Source organism: Lepidochelys kempii, chromosome 6 (genome assembly GCF_965140285.1).
Source record: "Lepidochelys kempii isolate rLepKem1 chromosome 6, rLepKem1.hap1, whole genome shotgun sequence".
NCBI lineage: Eukaryota > Metazoa > Chordata > Testudines > Cheloniidae > Lepidochelys > Lepidochelys kempii.
The window spans coordinates 64,251,586-64,274,038 of record NC_136385.1 but is presented as its reverse complement, the minus strand read 5'-3'; the positions used below and the strand labels follow the sequence as shown (position 1 = coordinate 64,274,038).

Below are 22,453 nucleotides of genomic sequence, written 5' to 3'. Positions count from 1 at the left end.
AGTCGGAGAACGCTTCAATCTCTCTGGTCACGCAATTACAGACATGAAGGTCGCTATCTTAAAACAAAAAAACTTCAAATCCAGACTCCAGCGAGAAACTGCTGAATTGGAATTCATTTGCAAATTGGATACTATTAATTTAGGCTTAAATAGAGACTGGGAGTGGCTAAGTCATTATGCAAGGTAGCCTATTTCCCCTTGTTTTTTCCTACCCCCCCCCCCCCCGATGTTCTGGTTTAACTTGGATTTAAACTTGGAGAGTGGTCAGTTTGGATGAGCTATTACCAGCAGGAGAGTGAGTTTGTGTGTGTGGTTTTTGGGAGGGGGGTGAGGGGGTGAGAGAACCTGGATTTGTGCAGGAAATGGCCCAACTTGATTATAAGGCACATTGTGTAAAGAGTTGTCACTTTGGATGGGCTATCACCAGCAGGAGAGTGAATTTGTGTGGGGGGTGGAGGGTGAGAAAACCTGGATTTGTGCTGGAAATGGCCCAACCTGATGAGCACTTTAGATAAGCTATTACCAGCAGGACAGTGGGGTGGGAGGAGGTATTGTTTCACATTCTCTGTGTGTATATAAAGTCTGCTGCAGTTTCCACGGTATGCATCCGATGAAGTGAGCTGTAGCTCACGAAAGCTCATGCTCAAATAAATTGTTAGTCTCTAAGGTGCCACAAGTACTCCTTTTCTTTTTGCAAATACAGACTAACACGGCTGTTACTCTGAAACCTTTCATTGTTTTGTTAGCAGCTCACCCACTTAATTCTTAAATCCTTCAGAACTTTTGGGTGAATACTCTTTGGACCTGAGGGCTTGCTGCTGTCACCATACCTCACAAGGAGTAGACAAGAGCGGGAACTGAAGAACCCATGCCTAGGAATGCCTGCTGCAGAGGTACTTATGAAATTAAAAGAATTAAAGTTAGCTTTATAAAGTTTGGTTTATAATTTGTGGCTAGTACGGAAAAGCCCCCATCAGCAAGTAAAAGAAGGCCATGAAAATAATAAGTATTATTACTTATAGTGTGGAAAAGATATATGTGGTTCAAAAAGTAACTGATAAAGCAAAAAGACAAAGGAAAACGGTCTTAAAAGAAACAAGTACAAACCATCCCATTATTTAGCTGGTAATAAGGAGAGAGGAGCCGAAAGGAAGGCCTTGGAGGAAAGAAAGTAGCAAGGATAAACTGCTTCAAACTGGGTTTTTGCTAAAGCTAGCAAGTTAGCTGAAGTGTATAAAGAGAGCCATGAAGCTGCCGGTTCTTTTTCAGATCCTGCCTGATCATGCTGAAGATGAAATGGTTTTCCCTAGGTCAGGCCTGTTTGTAAGTATACTGATCATGTTCTTATCAATATTTTATTACTGTATTGGGTGTAGTGACTGTTCATTTTTAGGGTGCTATGTATGTTTACAGCAGTTGTATAAAATACCATTTGGTCTTTGGATTTAATAAAGGAATTGTTGATTAAATTTAGCATTTGATGGTCTCCAATAATTTCAGATACTATTAATGATTCCAAAATTTTTGGTGACCAGAAAGGACCCCTGACAATTTTAGTTGCTGTAAACCCCCAAAGTGAACGGACCTGTTATCTAGGGACAATATAGAATTCTCTTGAAAAGAGAAATTCAATAAAATAAGGGGAATAGAGGGAGGTATTCTAGATACCTATGTAAAAGAATGCTTGGCAGAAGTCTGTTGAATGCCACTGAAATTAAAACAAAAAACAAAAAAAACCGTTGGCAGCCACAGAAAAAACAGTATCTAGCTTCTTTTATCCTAAGGCAAAGAGAGCCAAAATAAAGCAGCAGTTTCACAAGCATTATTTCTGGTGGCTACAAACAAAATATGCCACCCTGAGGGATGAATGCAAAAAGCATAGAGAACAAATCAAAGTTGTAGAGAAGGAAACAAGCTAAATGGAAAAGATTCCTGGAAGGAAAAAACAATGTCTGTCGCATAAATCCAAAGTGAAAAGCAGTTGTCTTTCAAGGACCATATTTAGTGAGTACAGCTTTGCAGGCAAAGTGTACTAAGTTAAGAAATAAGTGCAAAAAACATAAAGATAAACTTAGAGACTAAGAAAAAGTCAGCAGAGAAATGTTATTCTGGGAGATAAGACAGAAGAGTTATAGTCCCAGAAGTTAGTAGCTAGTGCGGTCTTGGGAAGTGTCTTATTAAACAAGGAAAAACTAGTGAGTAATTTAAGGAAAAGGTATGTGCAGTTAAAAGGAGCTTTTGTGCAAATTAACTCTGCAGAGCTCAGAGGGGACTAGATAGTCGAGGGTAGTGCAAGTAATAAAATGTTAAAAAATTAGAAGTGATTAAATGTTACAGAATGTTGGTGTTTTACCAAAAAAAAAAAAAAAAAAAAATGCTTGGGTTGATAGTGAAACCCAGTAATGGCAGTACAACTCCATGCGGTCATGCCTTAGTAATGAAACAAATTATGTAAAGGGGAGATCAGTTGGGCACAACTATGTTTTGTCCCCAAAAAGCCTTTACAGCTGTTTAGAAGGAAAAGACGCTTCTGGAGAAATGTATCTGTAAATAATCAATTGTAAATAGCTGCTGCTGGCAGAGTGACAGTCTGATTAGAACTATTTGACTATGGAGAGACACAGTGAGTGAGGTAATATCTTTTATTGGACCAACTTCTGTTGATGAGAGAGAGTTTGTAGTACCCTCTTTTGTATGTTTAAAATGAATTGGCTTTTAAAAGATTCCATTAAAATTCCATCCAAATCTTTCATTCAAGATTGCAAAGCTGACACCCACACACACACTCTTTGAGCAGCAGCCAACATGTCTGGGCAGTCTTAACTTTGTTAGTTAACACTTTGGGTGTCTCAGTGCTATTACAAAGTTTAACTTTTTTTTAATTAAGTTATAAATGTTAAATATAAACCAGTGAATGAAAATAGGGAATAAAAGGGCACAGGCAGAACTGGGATAGTGGGGAGAGATCCTGCATCCCTTTTTCAGTAATGAAGCAACAGCTGAGAGAGCTGCAGAAGAAAAATAAAATATTAATGTATAGTGTGTGTGTATATGTATGTGTGTGTGTATATATATATATAATTGATATGGCTAATAAGTTATAGCAAATAAAAAAGTGAAAGTTAAATTATGAAAGGAGTGAGCATTTCTATGGAACATGCAGTGTATACTGTAAAAGAAATGTAAACAAGACATACTACTTAATTAAAATCCTATCATGGCTCCAAAGAGGCTTTTTCAGATGGCTGTGTGTTTTGGAAGCAGAAACCAACTCAGCACCAAGAAAGATCAGTGAATGTAAGAAATGATGATTAACCACTAAAAATTGTATCCAAAAGTTCTGATTAACTGTGGTGTAAAGTAAAGGTTATTAGGGAGTGAGAATCTATATGGGAATGTTTTGTAAATAGAAAAAAGAATTGTATTTAAACTAAAGCAAGTGTATACAACATTTAAATGCCTTAGTAAATTGCAAATGAATGCAACTGATGGTTTAGGGTTGGGTAAACCTTTTAAAATGTTGGGTAAGATGTATATGATATTCTGGTGCAGACAGGTAATGGTATTAAAAGTCCTGTGTTAGGTTTTAATGAAAGCTGGACTAAAGCTAAAGCCAAAAAAGGCTCAGCTCATGAAGCAGGAGATTTCCTTCCTGGGACTAACCCTACAACCAGGCCTGTATGCTCCAAACAAAAGCTTCATGTGATATTTTTTTTTTTTTTTTTTTTTAGAACTGCCCCTCCCTATTTCAGAAACAACACTAGATCACTGCTGGGTGTGACAGGCTTTTGTGGGGGATTTCATCCCTGGTTACACTGTAATCCTTGCACCCCTCTACCACCTCCCCCAGAAGAAGACAGAGTGGGAATGGATACCCCCCAGCATACCCTGCCAGCGTATAAGTTAGGAGGCTTTTAGCACAAGCTCCAGTTCTTAGCACCTCAGCTTATACAAAACCTTTTGGATTGTTTGTAGCAACCAGGGAAACAGCCATTTCAGCTATTAACTCAGTATCTCACAACAGAGAAAAGCGTTAGTGTTATGCTTCCTGGGTATTAAATGGAGTTGAAAAGCAGTATACCTGTATGAAAAATACTACTGGGTTTTTAGTGGGCTCTGACATATTTTAGATCTCTGGTGGGGCTGGGACGCATAAAACTATGTGGCTCATACTCTTTAAAGGTATCTTTTGTCTGGTAAAATCAAAAATGGTACAGTGTCAAGTTCTAAAATGACATGGTCCTTGCTGCTGGAAGAGCACCATCTTGAAGTCTGTCCTCTCAAAAACCCAGTCACCCTTACCAGCAGGATTGTTAATTGTACTCCATGTGAGTGTTCTGGAGAAATTTTCTCTAAAAGGGGGCCCTTAACCCTTTTATCCCATAAGCAGTACATAAGTTAAATTCTGAAGGGCGGTAGCCTGAGGGACTAGCAATATATGTTGATGCGTCACCCTGTCACCAAAAAGGGACCCTAGTCACAGGATTTGCTGTTTGAGCTCCCCGCATTCAGGCAGCTGTACCTCTGCAGCACAGGTGTAGTACACACTCAGCCAAGCGTACTGAAGTGGCTGCTGTGTCAAAGGCATTATCACTCTGTAATAAAGGACAAGTACTGGTTGGTGTGATATGTTCAAACTCAGTGGATCTGTGATGCCTTGACAACATACCTCCCTGGGTGGAGTATGAATTCATTTTGTAGTGCAGATCACAAGCCTTTACGCTTCTCAAGCCCTTTTGTCCTATATATAGGAATTGGCAGATAAATTGGGTAACTCGGTGATATATGTGGTTAAGGTAAAAGCTCATCCTAGACTTAGGAAGTAAGGAAGAAGAATAAATGTGGATGAAGCTGCTGCTGCTAGGGAGGCTGTGGTATGGGTCCCACCCTGATTATCCAATCCTTGCTGTTACCACCCAAGCACAAACAGAAAACACTGATTGAGGACACGTCTACACTTGCAAAGTTACAGGGCCGGCAGTTACAGCGCTGCTCAGAGAGTGCAGAAGGGAAACCGCTGTTGTGTGTTCACACTGACAGCTGCCCGCACAATAGAATGTTCACACTTGCGGCACTTGCAGCGCTATTCACAGTGCTGCACTCTGGGCAGCCATAGAATATCAGGGTTGGAAGGGACCTCAGGAGGTCATCTAGTCCAACCCCCTGCTCAAAGCAGGACCAATCCCCAACTATCCCACAGAGCACCACTTTTTCTTTTGCTTCTAAGACTTGTGGGAAGGTGGAGGGGGTCGCAGAGCATCCTAGGTCCAGTCTCAATGCCCCGTGATGCATTGTTTTGCATCCCATCAATCCCTGTGCTGCTGTTCACATTTGGCACTATCTTTCAACAGTTTGTGTACTGTGTGCCCTGCCTGTTTCAGGATTCAGGAATGGATCCCAAACTGCTAACCAATATGCTGCTCACTCTGACCAACAAGTCATTCCTCAAACTACAAAGGCAAGAGGAGAGCGACATTGATCTTGCCATTCATAGTAGCTAAGACACGAGATTGCTTGTGGCATTCATGGAGGTGCTGACCACAGTGGAGCACCGCTTTTGGGCTCGGGAAACAATCTCTGAATGGTGGGATCACATCGCGATGCATGTCTGGGATGACGAGCAGTGGCTGCAGAACTTTCGCATGAGAAAAGCCACATTCGTATGACTGTGTGATGAGCTCACCCCAGCTCTGCGGCTCAGGGGCACAAGAATGAAAGCTGCCCTGTCGTTGGAGAAGTGTGTGGCGATAGCACTGTGGAAGCTGGCTACTCCAGACTGCTACCGATTGGTCGCTGATCAGTTCGGAGTGGGAAAGTCAACCGTTGGAGTCTTGTTGATCGAACAGGGCCATTAATCGCATCCTGCTCTGAAAGACCGTGACTCTGGGCAACATGCGTGACATTGTGGATGACTTTGCACAAATGGGCTTCCCTAATTGCGGAGAGGTGATAAATGGCATGCAAATTCCAATTCTGGCACCAGACCACCTAGCCACCGAGTACATTAATTGCAAGAGGTATTTTTCAGTGGTTCTCCAGGCATTAACGCAGGCTGGTCTGGAAAGGTGCATGACGCATGCATCTTTCGGAACACTGGCCTGTTCAAGAAGCTGCAAGCAGGGACTTTCTTCCTGGACCAGAAGATCGCCATAGAGGAAGTCGAAATGCCCAATGTGATCCTGGGAGACCCTACCTACTCCTTAATGCCGTGGCTCATGAAGCCATACACTGGGCAACTTGACAGCAGCAAGGAGCAGTTCAAGAGGCTGAGCAAATGCAGAATGACTGTGGAGTGTGCATTTGGCCATTTAAAAGCCTGCTGGCGCTGCCTCTGTGGGAAGCTGGACATGGCCAATGGCAATATTCCTATGTTTATAGCCGCATGCTGTACACTCCATAATATTTGTGAAGGGAAGGGTGAAAGCTTCACTCAGGGCTGGACCGCTGAAGCTCAGCACCTGGATGCTGAATTTGAATAGCCAGAGACCAGGGCTATTAGAGGGGTGCAGTGTGGGGCCATAAGGATCAGGGATGCTTTGAGGCAGCAGTTTGACGCTGAAAGCCACTAATGTTTGTTGCTGTGCTTGAGAGTGCAGTGCTTGTAATGCTAGGAGATTATTGTGATTGGTGCAGACAATGCACTATGAAGATCTAAGAAAATGGCCTGTTGTTTTGCAGGACTCTGTTTGCTTTCAATTAATGGACTAAAGATTGCTTTCAAACCAAAACAATTATTTTATTAAAAAACAACAACCGGTGGAGAGAGACAAACAAAAAAACACATCAGCACTGAGGGGGATGGGGAAAGGGAGGGTCCCAGGACGGTTAAAGATTTGTTTATGTCCAGGTATCATATCCAACCTTGTCCTTTGGAGTACAGTGCAGTGGGTACTGTACTTCAGCATGGCTAAACTGCAGAGAGATGGGTGTTGAGTGCAGTGGGTACTGGGAGTCTGCAGTGCTGGACTGTGATGGGGCAGGAGTGGAATGCAGCGGGTACAGACTGGAGCCAGGAGGTTGATAAGAGTGTGTTGGCAGTGTCTGGGGGGGGCACATGGGAAAGAGTTTTGCGACAGCAGCTGCAGGGGAGGGCAGGCACGGAACTGCTCTGTTTGCAGTGCTAATAGTGCATGGAGCATGTCCGCTTGGCGCTTCATAACATTTAAGAGCCACTCCATGGCTTCGTTTTGGCGCACCGTGTTCTCCTTTCGGTCCCTCTTCTCGCTGTCCCGCCACTCCTTCAATTCTTGTTTTTCGGCTGCAGAAAGCATCATGACTGCATGCAGAAAGAGCCACCGAAGTATCCACAGAGGCCTTCGCAGTGGAGGTGGGGTCACCACTGAGTATCACGTCCAGCTCTTGTAGAACCAGCAGCTTGTGGGCACAGCACCAGAGCAGCAGTTTGCCTCCCGCACCTTGTGGTAGGTGTTCCGCAGCTTCTTCACTTTGACCCTGCACTGAAGTGTGTCACAGTCCTAGCCCCTTTCTGTCATTGGTCGTGAAATCTGTCCATAGGTGGTATAATTCCTATGGCTGGAACACAGCTGGGACTGGACAGCCTCCTCTCCCCAAATGCTGATGAGGTCCAGCAGCTCGGCATTGCTCCAAGCGGGGGATCGCCTGGTGCGTGGAGCAGACATGGTCACCTGGAAAGATGCACTGAGACCACTGCACGCGTCACCAAGCAAACAGGAAGGGGACTTTCAAAATTCCCAAGGAATTTAAGTGGTGGGGATGACGGTTGGTCACCTGAGGGCAGGGCAGTAGAGCTCAAACCAGTGACCAGAGAGGTGAGAACAGGCATTGTGGGAAACCTCCCGGAGGCCAATCAAAGTGCAGTAATGGACCCGGGTGTCCATACCAGCACCGAGGAGCTGTACCCCAGCACAGAAACCTGTATGCCTCTTGTCGGGGTGGTTTTTTTTTTACAGCGCTGCAACTGCACGGTTTCTGTGCACTAAGTGGCTTGGTAGTGTGTACACCTCTGGAGTTACAATGCAGAAAGCTACTTTACTGCGCAGAAACTAGTCAGTGTAGACAAGGCCTTAGTAACATTACAAGAATCTGATCCAGAGTTATCTGCTCTTAATCAAAAAGTAATGCTTGGGGAGTTAAACCAGTTAAATGGTAAACAACCCCTTGTTAGGGATAACTCATTGCTCAGTGAAGGGGATGATTTGCCTTACCAGGTTTGGATTCCTTTACAGCCCTTTCAAAGGGAAATGTTGAGATTAGTGCATGATGTATTTCAGGGGCCCACCAAAATACTGATACAGTAGAACCTTGGAGTTACGAACACCTCGGGAATGGAGGCTGTTTGTAACTCTGAAGCGTTCATAGCTCTGAACAAAACGTTACAGTTCTTTCAAAACTTTACAACTCAACATTGACTTAATACAACTTGGAAATTTTACTGTGCAGAAGAAAAATGCTGTTTTTAACCATCTTAATTTAAATGAAACAAGCACAGAAAGTATCCTTAACTTGTCAAATTTTTTTCTTTCCCTTTGTTTTTTAGTAGTTTATGTTTAACACAGCACTGTACTGTATTTGCCTTTTTTTGTTGTTGTCTTTGCTGCTGCCTGATTGCGAACTTCTGGTTCCAAATGAGGTGCGTGGTTGACTGGTCAGTTCGTAACTCTGAGGTTCTACTGTACTACTTTTCAGTGATTTAAGGTAGCCAGCCCAATTGCAAAAAAGATGTAACAATTCATGTTCACAATTGCCTGGTTTGTGCTTAAAAAAAACTTCTCCTGGACAAACAAAAGGTAGATTTATCCAGGCACAGCACTTCAAGGGTTCTTGGGAAAGACATGCTAGTCAGTTAAAATTGTTCAGAGGTTCCCACTAAGGGTACACAGAAATTGTTTTGTTTTTCAGGCTGTTGGCAGTGTATGGAGAGGGTGATGTGATCATACATGAGCCGTCTACCTTAACTGCACACAGAGCATGCCAGGATGAGTTGTAAGTATACTGATCACATGCTTATGAATACGTTATTACTGTATTGGGTGTAGTGATTGCTTAATTTTAGGCTGTCAGGCATGTTAAAAGCAACGGTATAAAATACCATTTGGCCTTTGGACTTAATAAAGGAATTTATGGTTAAATTAGTGTCTTATGTGTCCCGTATTAATAATAATAATTTCAGATACTATTAATAATTGCAGTGTGTAGGGAAACAGTGGGGTGGAACTGGTGGTCTGAAGAAACAATACAGAGGACCTCAACCTTGGGTGTGGCAGCAGGTGAAGCCTGGCACTAGCAGAAGACACTTGTACTGAATCACACTGTAATACAAGCAGCTGCTTTGAAAGATGGGCTGGAAGTCTGAAGAGGAAAAACTGTAAGGTGAGAGAAACTGGGGGAAGGAAATAATGGTGCAGAGAGACTGAAATAAGTTGAGAAAATTAATTAGTAAGAAATATGAGGAAGCTTTGGAGAGAGAATTAAAATAGAAAGAAATAAAGTGGAACCAACATAGCAAATTTAAAGACGGGATGGGAGGGGACAGAGTAGTAACAGTGGAAAGGACTGATGGGGACTACTGAGGCCTTGGTCTACACTGGGGCGGGGGGATCAATCTTAAGTTACGCAACTTCAGCTGCGTGAATAACACAGCTGAAGTCGACGTACTTGGGTCGATTTACCGCAGTGAGTCGACTACTGCTGCTCCCCCATCCACTCTGCCGGCGCCTGTCGCCGAGCTGGAGTACAGGAGTTGAAGGGCGAGCGCTCGGGGGTTGATTTACTGCATCTAGACTAGACGCGATAAATTGACCCCTGCTGGATCGATTGCTGCCTGCTGATCCAGCAGGTAGTGTAGACATACCCTGAGATGGGAGTCCCAGGAGATGGAAAGGGGGCAAGGAGAGAAAATTGAAGAACTAGAGGTGGTGGGGGACCAGTGGTGGGAGGGGAGAGAAATGATCTCCCAGGAGACCAGTAGGGGTAGAAATGGGAATGGTCAGGAAATAAAAAGGAAGAAAAATAGATGAAAGGAAATTGGATGATGAAAATGAGAGAAGGAAAGAGAAGGAAAAAAGCAAGAAATGATGCACACCTTTAAGGTTAGACATTGTTTTAATTTCTGGCCAAATTCATTTCCGGCTAACTCCCTTTTCCTTAACCCCATATTGGGCTCTACCATTGCTCTCCTTTCCTCAGTTAACTCTTTTGTGAAAAACTCTTCTCACCCAACTGGTACTCCAAACGGAAGTAAAGTGCAATGTTACCACCATAGTTCCTCTAAGGAGTAGAGAGCTGGGGAAAAAACAGGAAAGGGAAGTTATTTGTAAATCAAGTCTGGTCTATGCTACCTCTATGGGCATAACTATGTCGCTCAGGGGTGAGAAAAGTGCACATCCCTGAGCAATGTAGTTATACCTACCTTTCTATAGATGGCGCTGTCGGCAATCCAGCTGACATAATTACTGGGAAGCGAATTAACTAAACCCGCTGGCCAGCTCTCTTCCCTGGGTGTAGAGCGTCTTCATTGAAGTGCTACAGCGATGCGGTGTTTTAAGTGTAGACGTGCCCTCCGTTAAGTATGGGAAAAGCAGAACAGCCCTGTTTGTTTGGAAACGGGGGTGTAAGCTAGCGAAGGGCCAGTGATACAGCATCCAGAGAAGTTTCCCCACGCTTAAAGCTAAGCTAGCCGGAGCGCATCATGCTTTAGGTGCTGCTGTCTCTAATGGCAGGAAGGAATGGGGGAGCCCAGGACGGCGGTAGGGCCGGGGGGAGACGTGGCCGCTGGAATGGGGCGGTTGGCGCAACGGGGGACACGGGCGGCTGGGCACGATCTAGTTACTGCACAGCGCCCATCAGCGGCCTCTCCGGCCACCTCCCAGCAGCGCATGTTGCCGCGTGGCCGCGTCTGTCCTGGCTGAGTGTCACCCGTCCTGCCTTCGGCGGAGAAGGGTGTGGCAGCGGGGAGACGCGAGGCTGGCCAGGCCAATGGGCCTGGCGCGGGACCGGCGGGAGGTGGCCGCCGGTAGTGGCAGATCACAGCGCGGCGGGCCGCTGGCAGTGGGGTCGGGGCCCGGCCATTGGATCCAAGCGGCCCCAAAGGAGCGGGTCGCGAGGAGCCAGAACCCGGGCGGGGCTGCCCGGGGCAGAGGTAAGGGCTCAGCCCCTGAGAGGAGCCCAGCAGAGAGGCGCGTGACAGGTCCCCCCGCGGGCAGGGGCGGGCCTGGGTGGCGAGTCTCGGCGTTGACCTCCCGTGTGGGGGCGGGGCCGGTCTCTACACAGGGAGGGGGAGGGGACGCTCCTTGCTGGCCGGAAGAGCAGGTTGCCGGCAGGTTCGCAGCCGAGCGCACGCGCGGCGCACACCCCCGGGCGGCCGCGCTGCCATTGGCCCGCCGGGAAGGGACCTGGGGGTGTGTCCCGGGGCGGGGCTCCGCCCGCGTGGGGGCGGGGGGGAGCCAAGCCGGCTTCTGGCGCTGGTGGCTAGGGAGGTAGCGGCGCTCGCGCGCGGGTTAAAAGGGGCAGCGCGAGCAGCAAGCGGCTCAGCATCATGTCTCTGCGCAGCAGCTTCGCCCGGCTCCTGCGGAAGCAGGCGGACTCCGCGCTGCAGCTCCAGAAACCTGCCCACTCCGTGGCGCTGATCGGAGCCCCGTTCTCCAGGGGGCAGGTGAGCATCGCGGGGGAAGCAGGCGCCCCCAGAAGGGCGGGGGGGGTGTGTGATAATGTGTCCCGACCCCAGGCGGCAGACGGGCTCGGAGGGACTCACGGCCGCGCATCGCAAAGGGACCGGCAGTCCCAGGCACCCGCAAGAGGCGCTCTGCGGCCGCGGGAGGGGGGAACCTGCCGTCCGGCCGGCAGTGATGGCGGGTCCCGGGGCCGGTGGGGGTCGTGCTCGGCTGGTCGCCGTAGCCGCATTGTCTCGCTGTCCCAGCGGGTTTCCCCAGGGTGGCCCCGGCTACGGGGTCGGTTCTCTCCACGCTCCTGTGACACCGGAGGCACGCTGCCGCGCCCACGTGAAGCGGACCCGCGGCGCGCTGATGGCCGGTCGGGAAGGAAAATTACCCCCCCACACGCCCCCCGGGTCGGTTCGCGGCTCCGTGTGATTGCTGCGGCTCAATCGGTTTCTGTGAGCCCCGCGCCCCGCCCCGCAGTGGATCCTGACGGAGCCCCTTTGTCTTACAGAAGAGAAGAGGGGTGGACCACGGCCCCGCTGCCATCCGGAACGCGGGGCTGACGGAGCGGCTCTCCGGCTTGGGTAAGGGGTGGGCCTCGTGCAGCAGCGGCGGGGTGGAAAAGTGGCCCCTCGCTGACATGACTGGGGCCTTTAGGAGCCTGGGGTTACTGCACGTCCCTGTATCCCCCGTTCTCTTTGCCTTCGCGTGACTCATTTGGTTGAAACATGAATCAGCCATACACGCGGAGCTCTCCGCTGGAAGGGGTGGGCACCTTCCTGTCTAGGAAATGTCTCTGTCTGGTTCCTGTGAAGTAAGATGAATCATAAAACCCATAAAGCTCATGCTCAAATAAATTGGTTAGTCTCTAAGGTGCCACAAGTACTCCTTTTCTTTTTGCATAAAACCCTGTATCTCTACTGGGCCAACAGCAGAGAGGCTGAGGATTGAATGGGTCATAGAGACTTGAAAGAAGCCTATATGCTCCTGTTAAAAATGTTTCTCTGTGGCTCAGAACTAACTTGCACAAAACAGACATCAATTGTGTGTATGTGCGTATTGGGCAGTTAAATGTATGACTGACAAATTTGCATGTGCATAAGGGAGGCTTTGGTCTACAGAAAATTGGGTGTGCCAAACCAAACAGCCAGTTTTTATGTGTGTAAATTTCAGGACACCATTCAGACACTACTTCTGAGAATGTAAGCAGCAAGGGCAAATCACTTAATTCATTTACTGCACTCCTTCAAATAATCAACTACTTAGCTCAGCCCTTTAATAATAATATGCTAGCCCTGTCCCCAAAAGGAGTCCAGAATTCTCTGAAGAAAACCTCAGGTTTTTGTCTCCAATCTTTCATCTAATTCTCGTCTTGCATTGAGAGGATATAGGAATAGTGCTATCTCAACAGAAAGAAAATGTGATCTTGCCTTGTTTGTTAGTAGGGCTGGCTATAAGCAAAAGCAAATGTTTGGTCTTGTGTAGTAGTCTCAACAATTTATGGCCCATTCCCTCCTAGCTTCGGAACCAGAGAAAACAAGTATCCTTGCTTTTTTTGTCAATGGCTGGATAAGAGGGTCAGGCAACTTGCAAGCCAAATACTAGACATGAATTCATGCTTGTGGTCTCAGTAGCTAGACTTGGCAGAATGTGACTTTTATTTAAAAAACAAAACAAAAAAACTGATGGGTTGTTGTGCAAAACTGTGGGGTTTAAGCTCTGGGCTCCTCTCAGGAGCTTTTTAATTTTTTTTAATTTAATCTTTCACATTTGTGGGAAATTATGGGGAGGATCAGACAATAATTAATGACAGTAGACACGGATTCAAAATGCTAAAGTTTTGTTAACCATTAAAACAATTTGTCACCATCGCATGTCAAAATGTAGGAAGTAAATATCTTTAAATGAAACTCAAAGTACTTTGCAAGCAGTACTTTTCTTATTTTGCCTATTTGTAAATTTCTATTATGATGGAATTTTTTTGTCAGTTTGTGTGTGTATGGTGACATTATGCAGTGTTGTAGCTGTGTTGATCCCAAGATATTAGACAAGGTGGGCGAAGTAATATCTTTTATTGGACCAGTTGGTGTGAGACAAGCTTTTGAGTTTATGCAGTGCTATTCTTCGGGTCTGGTAAAGGTACTCAAATGTTACAGCTAAATAGGAGGTGGAACAGATTGTTTAGCATAAGTATTGAACACATTTCAAGGGACCATTCACAGTGAAGTGGCCCATTAACGCCCTCCAGTCATAGGGGCTGGGCTTGGATTGTGGAGCTGAGTGTCACTCCCTCCCCGCCCTTAATGGGGGCTGACCAGGACCCCAAAGGTGTCCCGCCCCCCCCCCCCCACAATGTTTCTCCATGCCCTCCAAGGGGGGTGCACTCCACAAACTGGGGACCTCTGATCTATAGTTTATAAAGCTGGCTGTATTCTTTAGGACTGTGTGTGTGCGGGTGGAATGGAGCACAGGGTCAGACCTTAAAGGGTTAATTCATGATGCCTGCATGTAAATCCTATTGATGCTAATTGCATATAAGTGTATGCATGGAGGGGAAATTAATGCCTTAATCACCAGGAAGCTATATCTTCATCTCCCCAACATGGAGTCCTAGTCAGGCAGATGACGATGTTCAGCAGATTTTAGTATACAGGTTTTAGTATACCCTATTCTTCCCCACTCCTTATGATTTAGTAGCTAAAAGCTTCCAGCCTGCACTGCTTAGTGTGTATAAATGAGTTGTCTGGTACCACCTCACTCCACGCTCACCTTTTGCATCATGCAGAGCCTCTGGGTAGGTCACAACATAGCCTTTGGCCATATCATGATAGAAAAATGATTGATGGCTGAGGCATCCTGAAATAAAAAGTGCGTCTGGAGAGCCTTAAATTATCTAAAATCTCTGAAACTCAAAAGTTACCAGATATAAAAGGAGGATATAATACTCAAGGGGGATTAGGCAGTTCTTTATAGTTTATCTGGCAAGTGACTGCAAAATTCTTTGACCAATCAGTTAGTTAACTATGGGGTCGTCTTCAAATAGCAAAAGTCTAATAATTCAGTTTTGTTAAGGGGTTGTACCAAATCAAACCTGAATAGAAATGTTTCCATGACCTTGACAACCAAAACTTCTTCTGTTTGCAGCATTTTTGTTTTTGTTTCGGTTTGTGGGTCATCCCCTCTTCCCTCCCCCCTCCCCATTTTCAGGGGAAGGGATATCTGATTATTTTGACACTGGAAATGCTATCTTTTTGTGACAGTAAAAATTAAAAGTGAAATTGACAAAGTGTAGTTTTGTGCCCAAGTCATATGGGGGGAAAAAAACAAAATAAAATAATAAATAAATGAATAAAAGGTGGAGAAAAAATTCCAGGCCCAGATCCTCAAAGATCCTCTAATTTGTATTGATTTCAATAGGAGTCAGGAGCTTAAATACCTTTTGGGGATCTGGGCCTCAGTGTTTACTAACTCAAAATATCAGTAAAGCAGGGGAAGGGCTTAATTTTTTTTTGTTTGTCCCTTTAAATATTAAAAATTTTCAAGGTCTTCTCATCTTTTGTTGCTAAAATGCACTTTTTCCAGCACTGATATGAGTTGCTGCTTTTCTATTCATGTCTGTTGTTGTCTTAATGGTTTATTGCTGCTTAAATTTCTGCAGCTCTGTTGATGAATGGGGTCAGGTGGTGTATGGATTGCTTTTGACTCTGCCAGAAGGGGCCCTCACTGACAAGCAATGACAGACTCAGCCAGCATCCACACGGGAGAGTTTTATATGGTAGGGACAGCCTATTGCATTATGGCATAGAAGGTTAGGGAGGAAGTTACTGAGCAAGAGGGTGCTTTGTGTGTGGCTATTGTCCAATGAGGAATAAGATTGAAATTCAATAAAGAATGTTTTATTTTTCCCCTTAGCCTGGCAGGAGAGCTCCAAATATACAATATTGCTATAGTTTCCCATCTCCCCTCCCTCCCAGTGCTCTGAAGTGTCGCTGAAACCACAGCTATTTCCTTTTTCTTTTTATTCATTTACATCTTTCTAATGTCACATTAGATAATAAAGTGAATTTGAAACAGCTGTTGTGTGCACAACACTGTTGGTTATGACTAATCTAATTTTCTGGACCTAAATTCCACTATTAAACTCCTGATTCCCAGCAAAGCAAATGAGTGAACAAAGCCACTGAAAACCTTTTCCAAGATCTTAAGACTCTGTCAAAGCAACTAAGTGACTTCCCCCTCCCCCACTGTTGGTCTTTAGGTGGGAGGAGGGAGGTAATATTGTGAGACTGAGTAGCTCCTTAAAGAGATGTAATATTTTATTGACATGTTCAAGGTCAGAGAATATCAGCTTCACATTAATGCAGTTTTTGAAGCACTCAACATTCATTGCATGTCCATAGTATATTCACCCCTGTATTGCCCCTTTTACATCTCACCCTCAGTAATGGATATTTTTGGGAGGGAATTTGCAATCCCTGCCTTCTGCCCTAACCTTCCACCCCAGATCATCTGGACATTGTGCTTCTCTCTCCCCCAATCCCCCCTCGCATAATTTTCTGAACTTCCTTCCAATGAAGTCCTGAGCTGCCCCTTTCTTTCCCTTCACTCTGAGGTCACTACAGCAAGGGTTGCTGTTGGTATTGCTGTCCTCTAGCTGGCTGGGGCACGCACTGCTTCTCAGCTGCTCACTTGTGCTCTTACTGAGAGAGAGGGATGGAGCCAAGAGGCAGAGAACATCCCAGTCTTACACAACTTGTCTGAGATGAGTCTGAGCCCCTAACCTGCCTTTCACCCTCCTAGCAACAGCAAAGAACAGCCTCCAGCAAAGACTTAAATAGATTTCCTGGGGTCTGGCTAATGCACCAGAATCCTGAGCCAAAAACTGTAGGTGAGGGAAGTTTAGTCCTTCTTTATGTTACCAATAACTAGGCTTGGCACAACTTGTTTTTTTGTTTTATAACTTTGATAGATGTTTGGGCTTTTTATTCATTTTTTACAATTATTGATTTAAATTTTCAGTTGCACAAAATTATGGGATTTCAGCATTCATTTTTATGTTAAAAATTTTCATAGTTGCTGAAAATTATTTGGCAGTGAGATTCAAAAAGTTAAAAGCTTTATACCTGTTAAAACACACACTGTCGACATCACATGTCTAACTATACAAAGCAAGTAACCCTAAATCAACAGATCCTACCTGTTTTTAGTGTTCACTAATCTATTTGTAACAAGCCTAATTCAAAAGCCACTGGATTTTTGACTATAATAAGCTCTCAAGCATCATTTTTCTTTTTGTCTCTATAAATTTCAGTTATTACTGATGAAGATTTTCATCCCTTTGTGTGTGGATGGTGAAATTGATATTTATTGACATCTACTGATAAAAATCTTATCCTTCTAAGTTTGCTACTAACCCCTGAGACTGACAAAATTTTAAAATCTAATTGGCCAAGTTTGTGAGGCCTTATGCTCAACTTGATGTCATTCTCTGTCTGAGCTGTGCTCATCCTCCCACTGAAAATTATAGTACTGACACCCAGAATTTCTTATCTTCCAGACAGAAAGAAAATAAATAAGAATGGTGATGGGGAAAGGCAGTGGGGGGAGGGGGGTCCTGGCATGGTGGGGAAGGGGGTTGCAGAGAGTCCCTGCAATAGATGGAGATGGAAGCATGGCTTGTGGGGTGGTGGGAAGGAGCCCCTGGTGTATACAGTGGGTTTGGCCTACAAAAGCAATGTGGTGGTGGACACTTGCTGTAACTTTCACTGTTAATGTTGTCTGTCCATGCTGACTGAAGTGCAGAAAAGTAAACAGCAGGCTTGGACTGGCCTACAGTGATATTTCTTGAGGCCTCAGGACTTGGAGGCCCTTGACCTCTCCAATCAGTTGCAGGTGAAGTACAGACTCTCAACAAACTGAAATCCACAGATCCCCTTGGCAATGGCATTAGCAGTCCCCTTTTCTAACAGAGGAGAAGACCCTCCTCAGACCTTAGAAGTGGTAGATAACCTCAGCTTGAGCTAACACTGCCCTGATCACCCTGGGGGGCACCTCTTTTGTCCTTGCAATGAAGGCTCTTGTGTCCTAGTCTGCCCCTGCCTAGTTCTTGTGTGCTGACTAATACAGTGGTATGCTATTTGGGTCCCCAGACCACAGGAGATCCGGGTGTGATTTTTTTAAACACAAAAACAACTTACTGAAGTTTAAAGATGTGCCTGAGCTGCAGAGTTTGGTGGCCAGATGTGGGTTTTTGGTTTGGCTTGCTAAAAGGGACGATTAGCTGTGAAGTTTGGATCTGGATCCAACCTCCCAGTTCAGCTGACTAGATGAGAGGGGGACATAATGTCATGGAGGGCTAATGGACTGGCTTGTGGGGGTAGAGGGAAACTTGCCAAGAGAGGGTGCTATGATGTTGGGTCCTTCACTCCTGTAGTAGCAGTGTTTCATTCTTGTAAGGCTCAAGAGCTCTACATGGCAGCTCAAAGCTCTCTAGGAGTAGAGCTCTGCTCTGGCTGTGCAGGAGCAACATAGTAGGGAGAAGGCAGCTGCTGTCAGAGCTGATTAACCTAAAAGGGAGGAGCTCTACTCCTTTGTGACTTAGAAGCCTCTAAGGCAGCTACCACCACCTGCTTCTCCAAAACAGCAAGTCGGCCTTTCTGCCCCCACACTCCAAGCTCTAAGAGGAGGTCCACAGAATGTCGTCTCCTTGCTACCATAATGTATCATGGAGCTTCCTCTGGATGCCCACTGAAGGGGCTGCAAAACTTTTAACTGCAGATGTTGTTACTACTCATTATGTGCTAAGAGCTGGGCAATCAATTCTTGGTGAAGTGAATTACTGCAGGTGTCAGACTTACAGGAGTTTCAGGCTTGGGCCCACTCTTCTCATCGGCAACCCATGTATTCAAGAGATGATTAGGCTATTGAATAAGAGTCTGACTCTCTGGCCTGGAGTCCATTGAAACAAGCTCCCACCCATTCCATTTAGACATCACCTGAATTCAGTTTGGTCATGGGGCATATGCAGATGCCAAGTGGAATGTTTAATACCAAATTCCCAGTTGGATTTACATGTAATGTATCATAAACCTAGATCCTATCTCAGCCATCTCCCTTCAAGGCTCAGTCCATTAAAGCTCTTTCAACCTTTCCATGTTTCCAGGGCCAATGAAAAAATCAAATCCTGCCATTTATAAGGATTTCTTAAAAATATGAGCTGCTGGTTTCATCTGTAAATCTCCCAAGGTGTATCCACACTAGCCTTTTTTTCTCATATTTTCCACTATTACTAACGCTTGTGCAGTGACTGCTGGAGCACTTGTGTAGACAAAGTTATAGGTAACTGCTAGCATTTTAATCAGTGTGTCATCTATTATGTACTTTGTGGGTCTAGACCAATGGTCCCCAAACTGTGGGACATGCCCTCCTAGGGGGGCACAGAGGAATATTCAGGGGTAGGGGGAGCACAGCAGGGCCTGGGCCAGTCCCCACAGGGTGTGGGGCACTGGGGAGGGAGCCCAGTCCAGCCCCGCCCCCAGCCATGGTCCAGGCCATGGCCCCGACTGCAGCTCCACTCCTGGTCCCAGTCCAGCCTCAGCTCCCTCCCCCAGCCTTGGGCCTGGGCCCCAGACCAAACCCACCCCCAGCCTTGGCCCCCTTACCCTGACTGCGCCCAATCCCCCAGGAGCCACAACCCTGCTCCCAGCCCTGGATCCTGGGGTGGGGGGGAGGGGCCGCAATGTGAAAAGTTTGGGGACCATTGATCTAGACTACAGAGGGGTTAAAGATGCTGGTCGGCACCATTCCCTTTTGTTCTCACCCACTGATAGCACCAGGGGAGCAGCGTCTATGTTAGTAGTGATGGGAAATATTTTCAGAAAAGCCCACTCTGGACAAAGGTCCCCAGTGTAATCTAATGTCCTGTGATCATTTCACCTGCCCTACAAAACAAAATAGTGTGAGCACTCTTCTCCAACATGCTGTTGATACTAGACAGCTTTGCCATTTTAACTATACCGGCATAATTAGTGTGGGGGAAAAAACCCGAGTGTAGGTAGTAATACCAGTATAAAGGTGCTTATATCAGTATACTTTAGTTTGCTTCCCGAACTGGAGTAAGTTATACTAGTGTAAGCACCTGTTAAATCCACACTAGGGTTTGTAGCAGTGTATCTGCATCAGTAATAAATAAATCACACACACACACCCCCGCCCCCAACAGACCTGATTATACTAGTACAACTTTCAAGCATAGACCAGCCCGAAGTGGTATTAACTTCAAAGGCTAGTTACAACCTATGAAGATGCCAACAATCAAAGTACAAACACTCAGCTTGGAGTCTGGACACTCATTAAATAATCAGCTGTCTGCTCCATAGCCCTCTTTATTACTGGGAGAGACTCTTTACTTGTTCTTTGAAGTGAGACTTTCCTGTCACATGTCCTTTTTTGGGAAATTGAAAATTCTCTGCCTCGTGATCCTTGGAATGTGCCCCCTTAGGTTTTGTCTGTATTCAAATCTGCAACAGTTTAACTTGATCTGTTTAAAAATCATTACAGTGCACTCGATCACAGTGCGGATGCTCTTAATCCAATTTAAACCATTTAAATCAATTTAAGCTAAATTGATGTAAAACAGGAACCTTTATTTCCTAACTCTTCCTCTTGTGTGTCCATCCCCCTCTCCTTTTCTTCCCACCCCCAGTTTTACTAAGATGACATAAGGCCCTGGAGTCAAAGAACAGAGAGCTTTGTTTTTCTTTCATCTCAAAGCACTTAACAATTTTTATGTATATGTGGATCCATGGCTAAAATTCAGCCACCTCTGAGATAGAAGGAAAGAGGGAAGAATAGGGTTTCTAGTTCGAACTACATATGGGGTTGATGCGGGGGCAGAATTTAGTTATCTGAACTGGATTTTGGTATATTCCTTTGTTTGTTTTTTAGGTGCCATGGAATCTTTAACAACCATTTTGTTGGTTGAGACATTGGTTTTGCCTCTCCTCTGAAGGACATGAGATCTGAAAAAGCTTGAAATTTGCAGTTTTTTCAGGAACCCATAGTGTGGTGTTTTTGGGTGGAAGAAGCAACTTTTAGTGGTAAAACCATCAGGCAAAATATCAGGAATTTGGCACCCAAATCAGCTATCAAAAAGCTAACTCTACCCCCCCGGCCCCCAAAATGAAGTGATCTGGTAATGCTGAGTTGTCTCTTCCCTCATGAGTCTTTTGGAAGTGCTATTAGTGTCCGAAGGAATTGGGGAAAGCAATGATTCATTCCTGCTTTTTATTTTTCTTTACCTACCTGGGAAAATCAATGTTATCTCATGTAATGGTAAAGAACAGTGAGCTTGTTACTGGGGAGAGATTCATTATAGTGGGACCTGATGTGGTTAGGAACATGCTGCTTTGCTGGCTTTCAGCTCATTGTGGGTTTGAAGGAAATTGGAATTGTAAGTGAGGGAAGATTCTAACGCTGGGGCTTGGACACCCAGAGAAGACCGTAAAGGGTTCAATAACATGGGAAACTTGGGAAAGCGGTAAAATAATGTCAGAATAGTTATGATAAATACAAATTCACATTCTCTGGCTTCTGGCCACCTTCCAGGAATTCCTGGAACTGGCTACCCAAGTATCTGGATTTGCCAGTTACAGGGCTTGTGCAGCACAGTAACGTTGTCATGTTATGTTACAACACATTGAGGTTGCATCAGAATATCCTGTTCTGATGCAACTCTACAATGTAAATGTTTCCCAAGCCTAGAATCTGATTTTTTGGGGCACCCATTAATGTCTGAGGGCCCAGACCCTGTGGGACACTGACTGACATGGGAGGGATATGCAGACGAGGGAGGTTGGGGGAAATATGATGAGCTGGGAAATGTCCCGGTTTGTGGACAACCTTGAGAGCACTGAGTTTGAATGGTAGTTGACTGTTTTGGTTTTGTGGGTGGGCAGAAGATAGAGATCATCTAGTGTTAAAACAGATTAAAGAAATGTTTTCTTGGCGCTAAATCTCATAAGATGTGCAGAGAAGTAGGGTGAGGGTGTCCGGGTGTGAAATACAATAGATGAGACAGCCCTATTAAACCATTCAATGCATCTTCTTGTCAATGCTTGTGTGTGTATGTATATGTATATAAATAAAATAAAAAAAATCACTGGGTGGTTTTTTTTTTCAGCCTAGTGTTAAATTTATCGCGCTCTGATCCTTCTCCAGTAGGAGACTATTCCACAGCTTAGGAAGTCTTAGAAGCAGCAATGTCTCCTGCTGCCATTCTGCCCTCTTGCTTCAGAGCTGATCACACAATCCCCAGATGTTGTACACTTGCGTGTCCTAGAGTCACATCTATACAGAAGACAGCATCTCCTAACCCTCCTGTCAATAGGGGAGACTTTTCTCTGCTTAGCCTAGTGGATTAAAACTGCTTCACAACAGGCTTCTTTATGGACGGGTCACGGTCATAATGAATGACTCATCTGCTAGCTCTCTGATCATGTCCTCTTGCTGACATTCATACAGAAGTGCCTGCAAGGCATACATAGATGTACAAGTAGAGCCTAGTACATCCCGAGCTCACCACTATGGCATGCCAGCTTCCAAAAAGCTACCTGGCTTCATTAGAGCCCAGGCTCTCTGATCTGGTCTGTGGGAGGGATGGTTGTACCTAGTAGCCTCTTCTTTTGTACAGAGAAAAGGGAGTGTTTAAGGATGTTTTTTAGAGATCATTCTTAGTTCTCCATGAAAACCTTTCCCTTTTGCCTGTTTGCCTGCCTGATGAGTCACAAAGTATCCACGGCAGTAATTGGAGATGGAAG

The 22,453-nt window shown here is 45.3% G+C and overlaps 1 protein-coding gene and 1 long non-coding RNA gene across 4 annotated transcripts in view; both read left to right on the top strand.

Annotated features, from left to right (window-relative positions):
- Window positions 1-652: 652 nt before the first annotated feature.
- On the top strand, window positions 653-9,052 carry LOC140912951 (uncharacterized). Its single transcript, XR_012159419.2, has 4 exons — window positions 653-893; window positions 1,270-1,323; window positions 7,265-7,421; window positions 8,881-9,052. It is a non-coding gene; the product is annotated as an uncharacterized LOC140912951 (long non-coding RNA).
- Window positions 9,053-10,678: 1,626 nt separating this feature from the next.
- The window catches only part of ARG2 (arginase 2), a 36,608-nt gene continuing 24,833 nt past the window's right edge, over window positions 10,679-22,453 (top strand). Inside the window, exons 1-3 of one of the 3 annotated variants that reach the window (XM_073348408.2) lie at window positions 10,679-11,119; window positions 11,533-11,632; window positions 12,148-12,220. In XM_073348408.2, coding sequence (XP_073204509.2) covers window positions 10,694-11,119; window positions 11,533-11,632; window positions 12,148-12,220 — 599 coding nt within the window. In that variant the 5' untranslated portion in view covers window positions 10,679-10,693. Of the gene's footprint in view, window positions 11,120-11,411; window positions 11,633-12,147; window positions 12,221-22,453 lie in introns of those variants that run through there. The other 2 variants (XM_073348407.2, XM_073348409.2) reach the window with 2 other exon arrangements.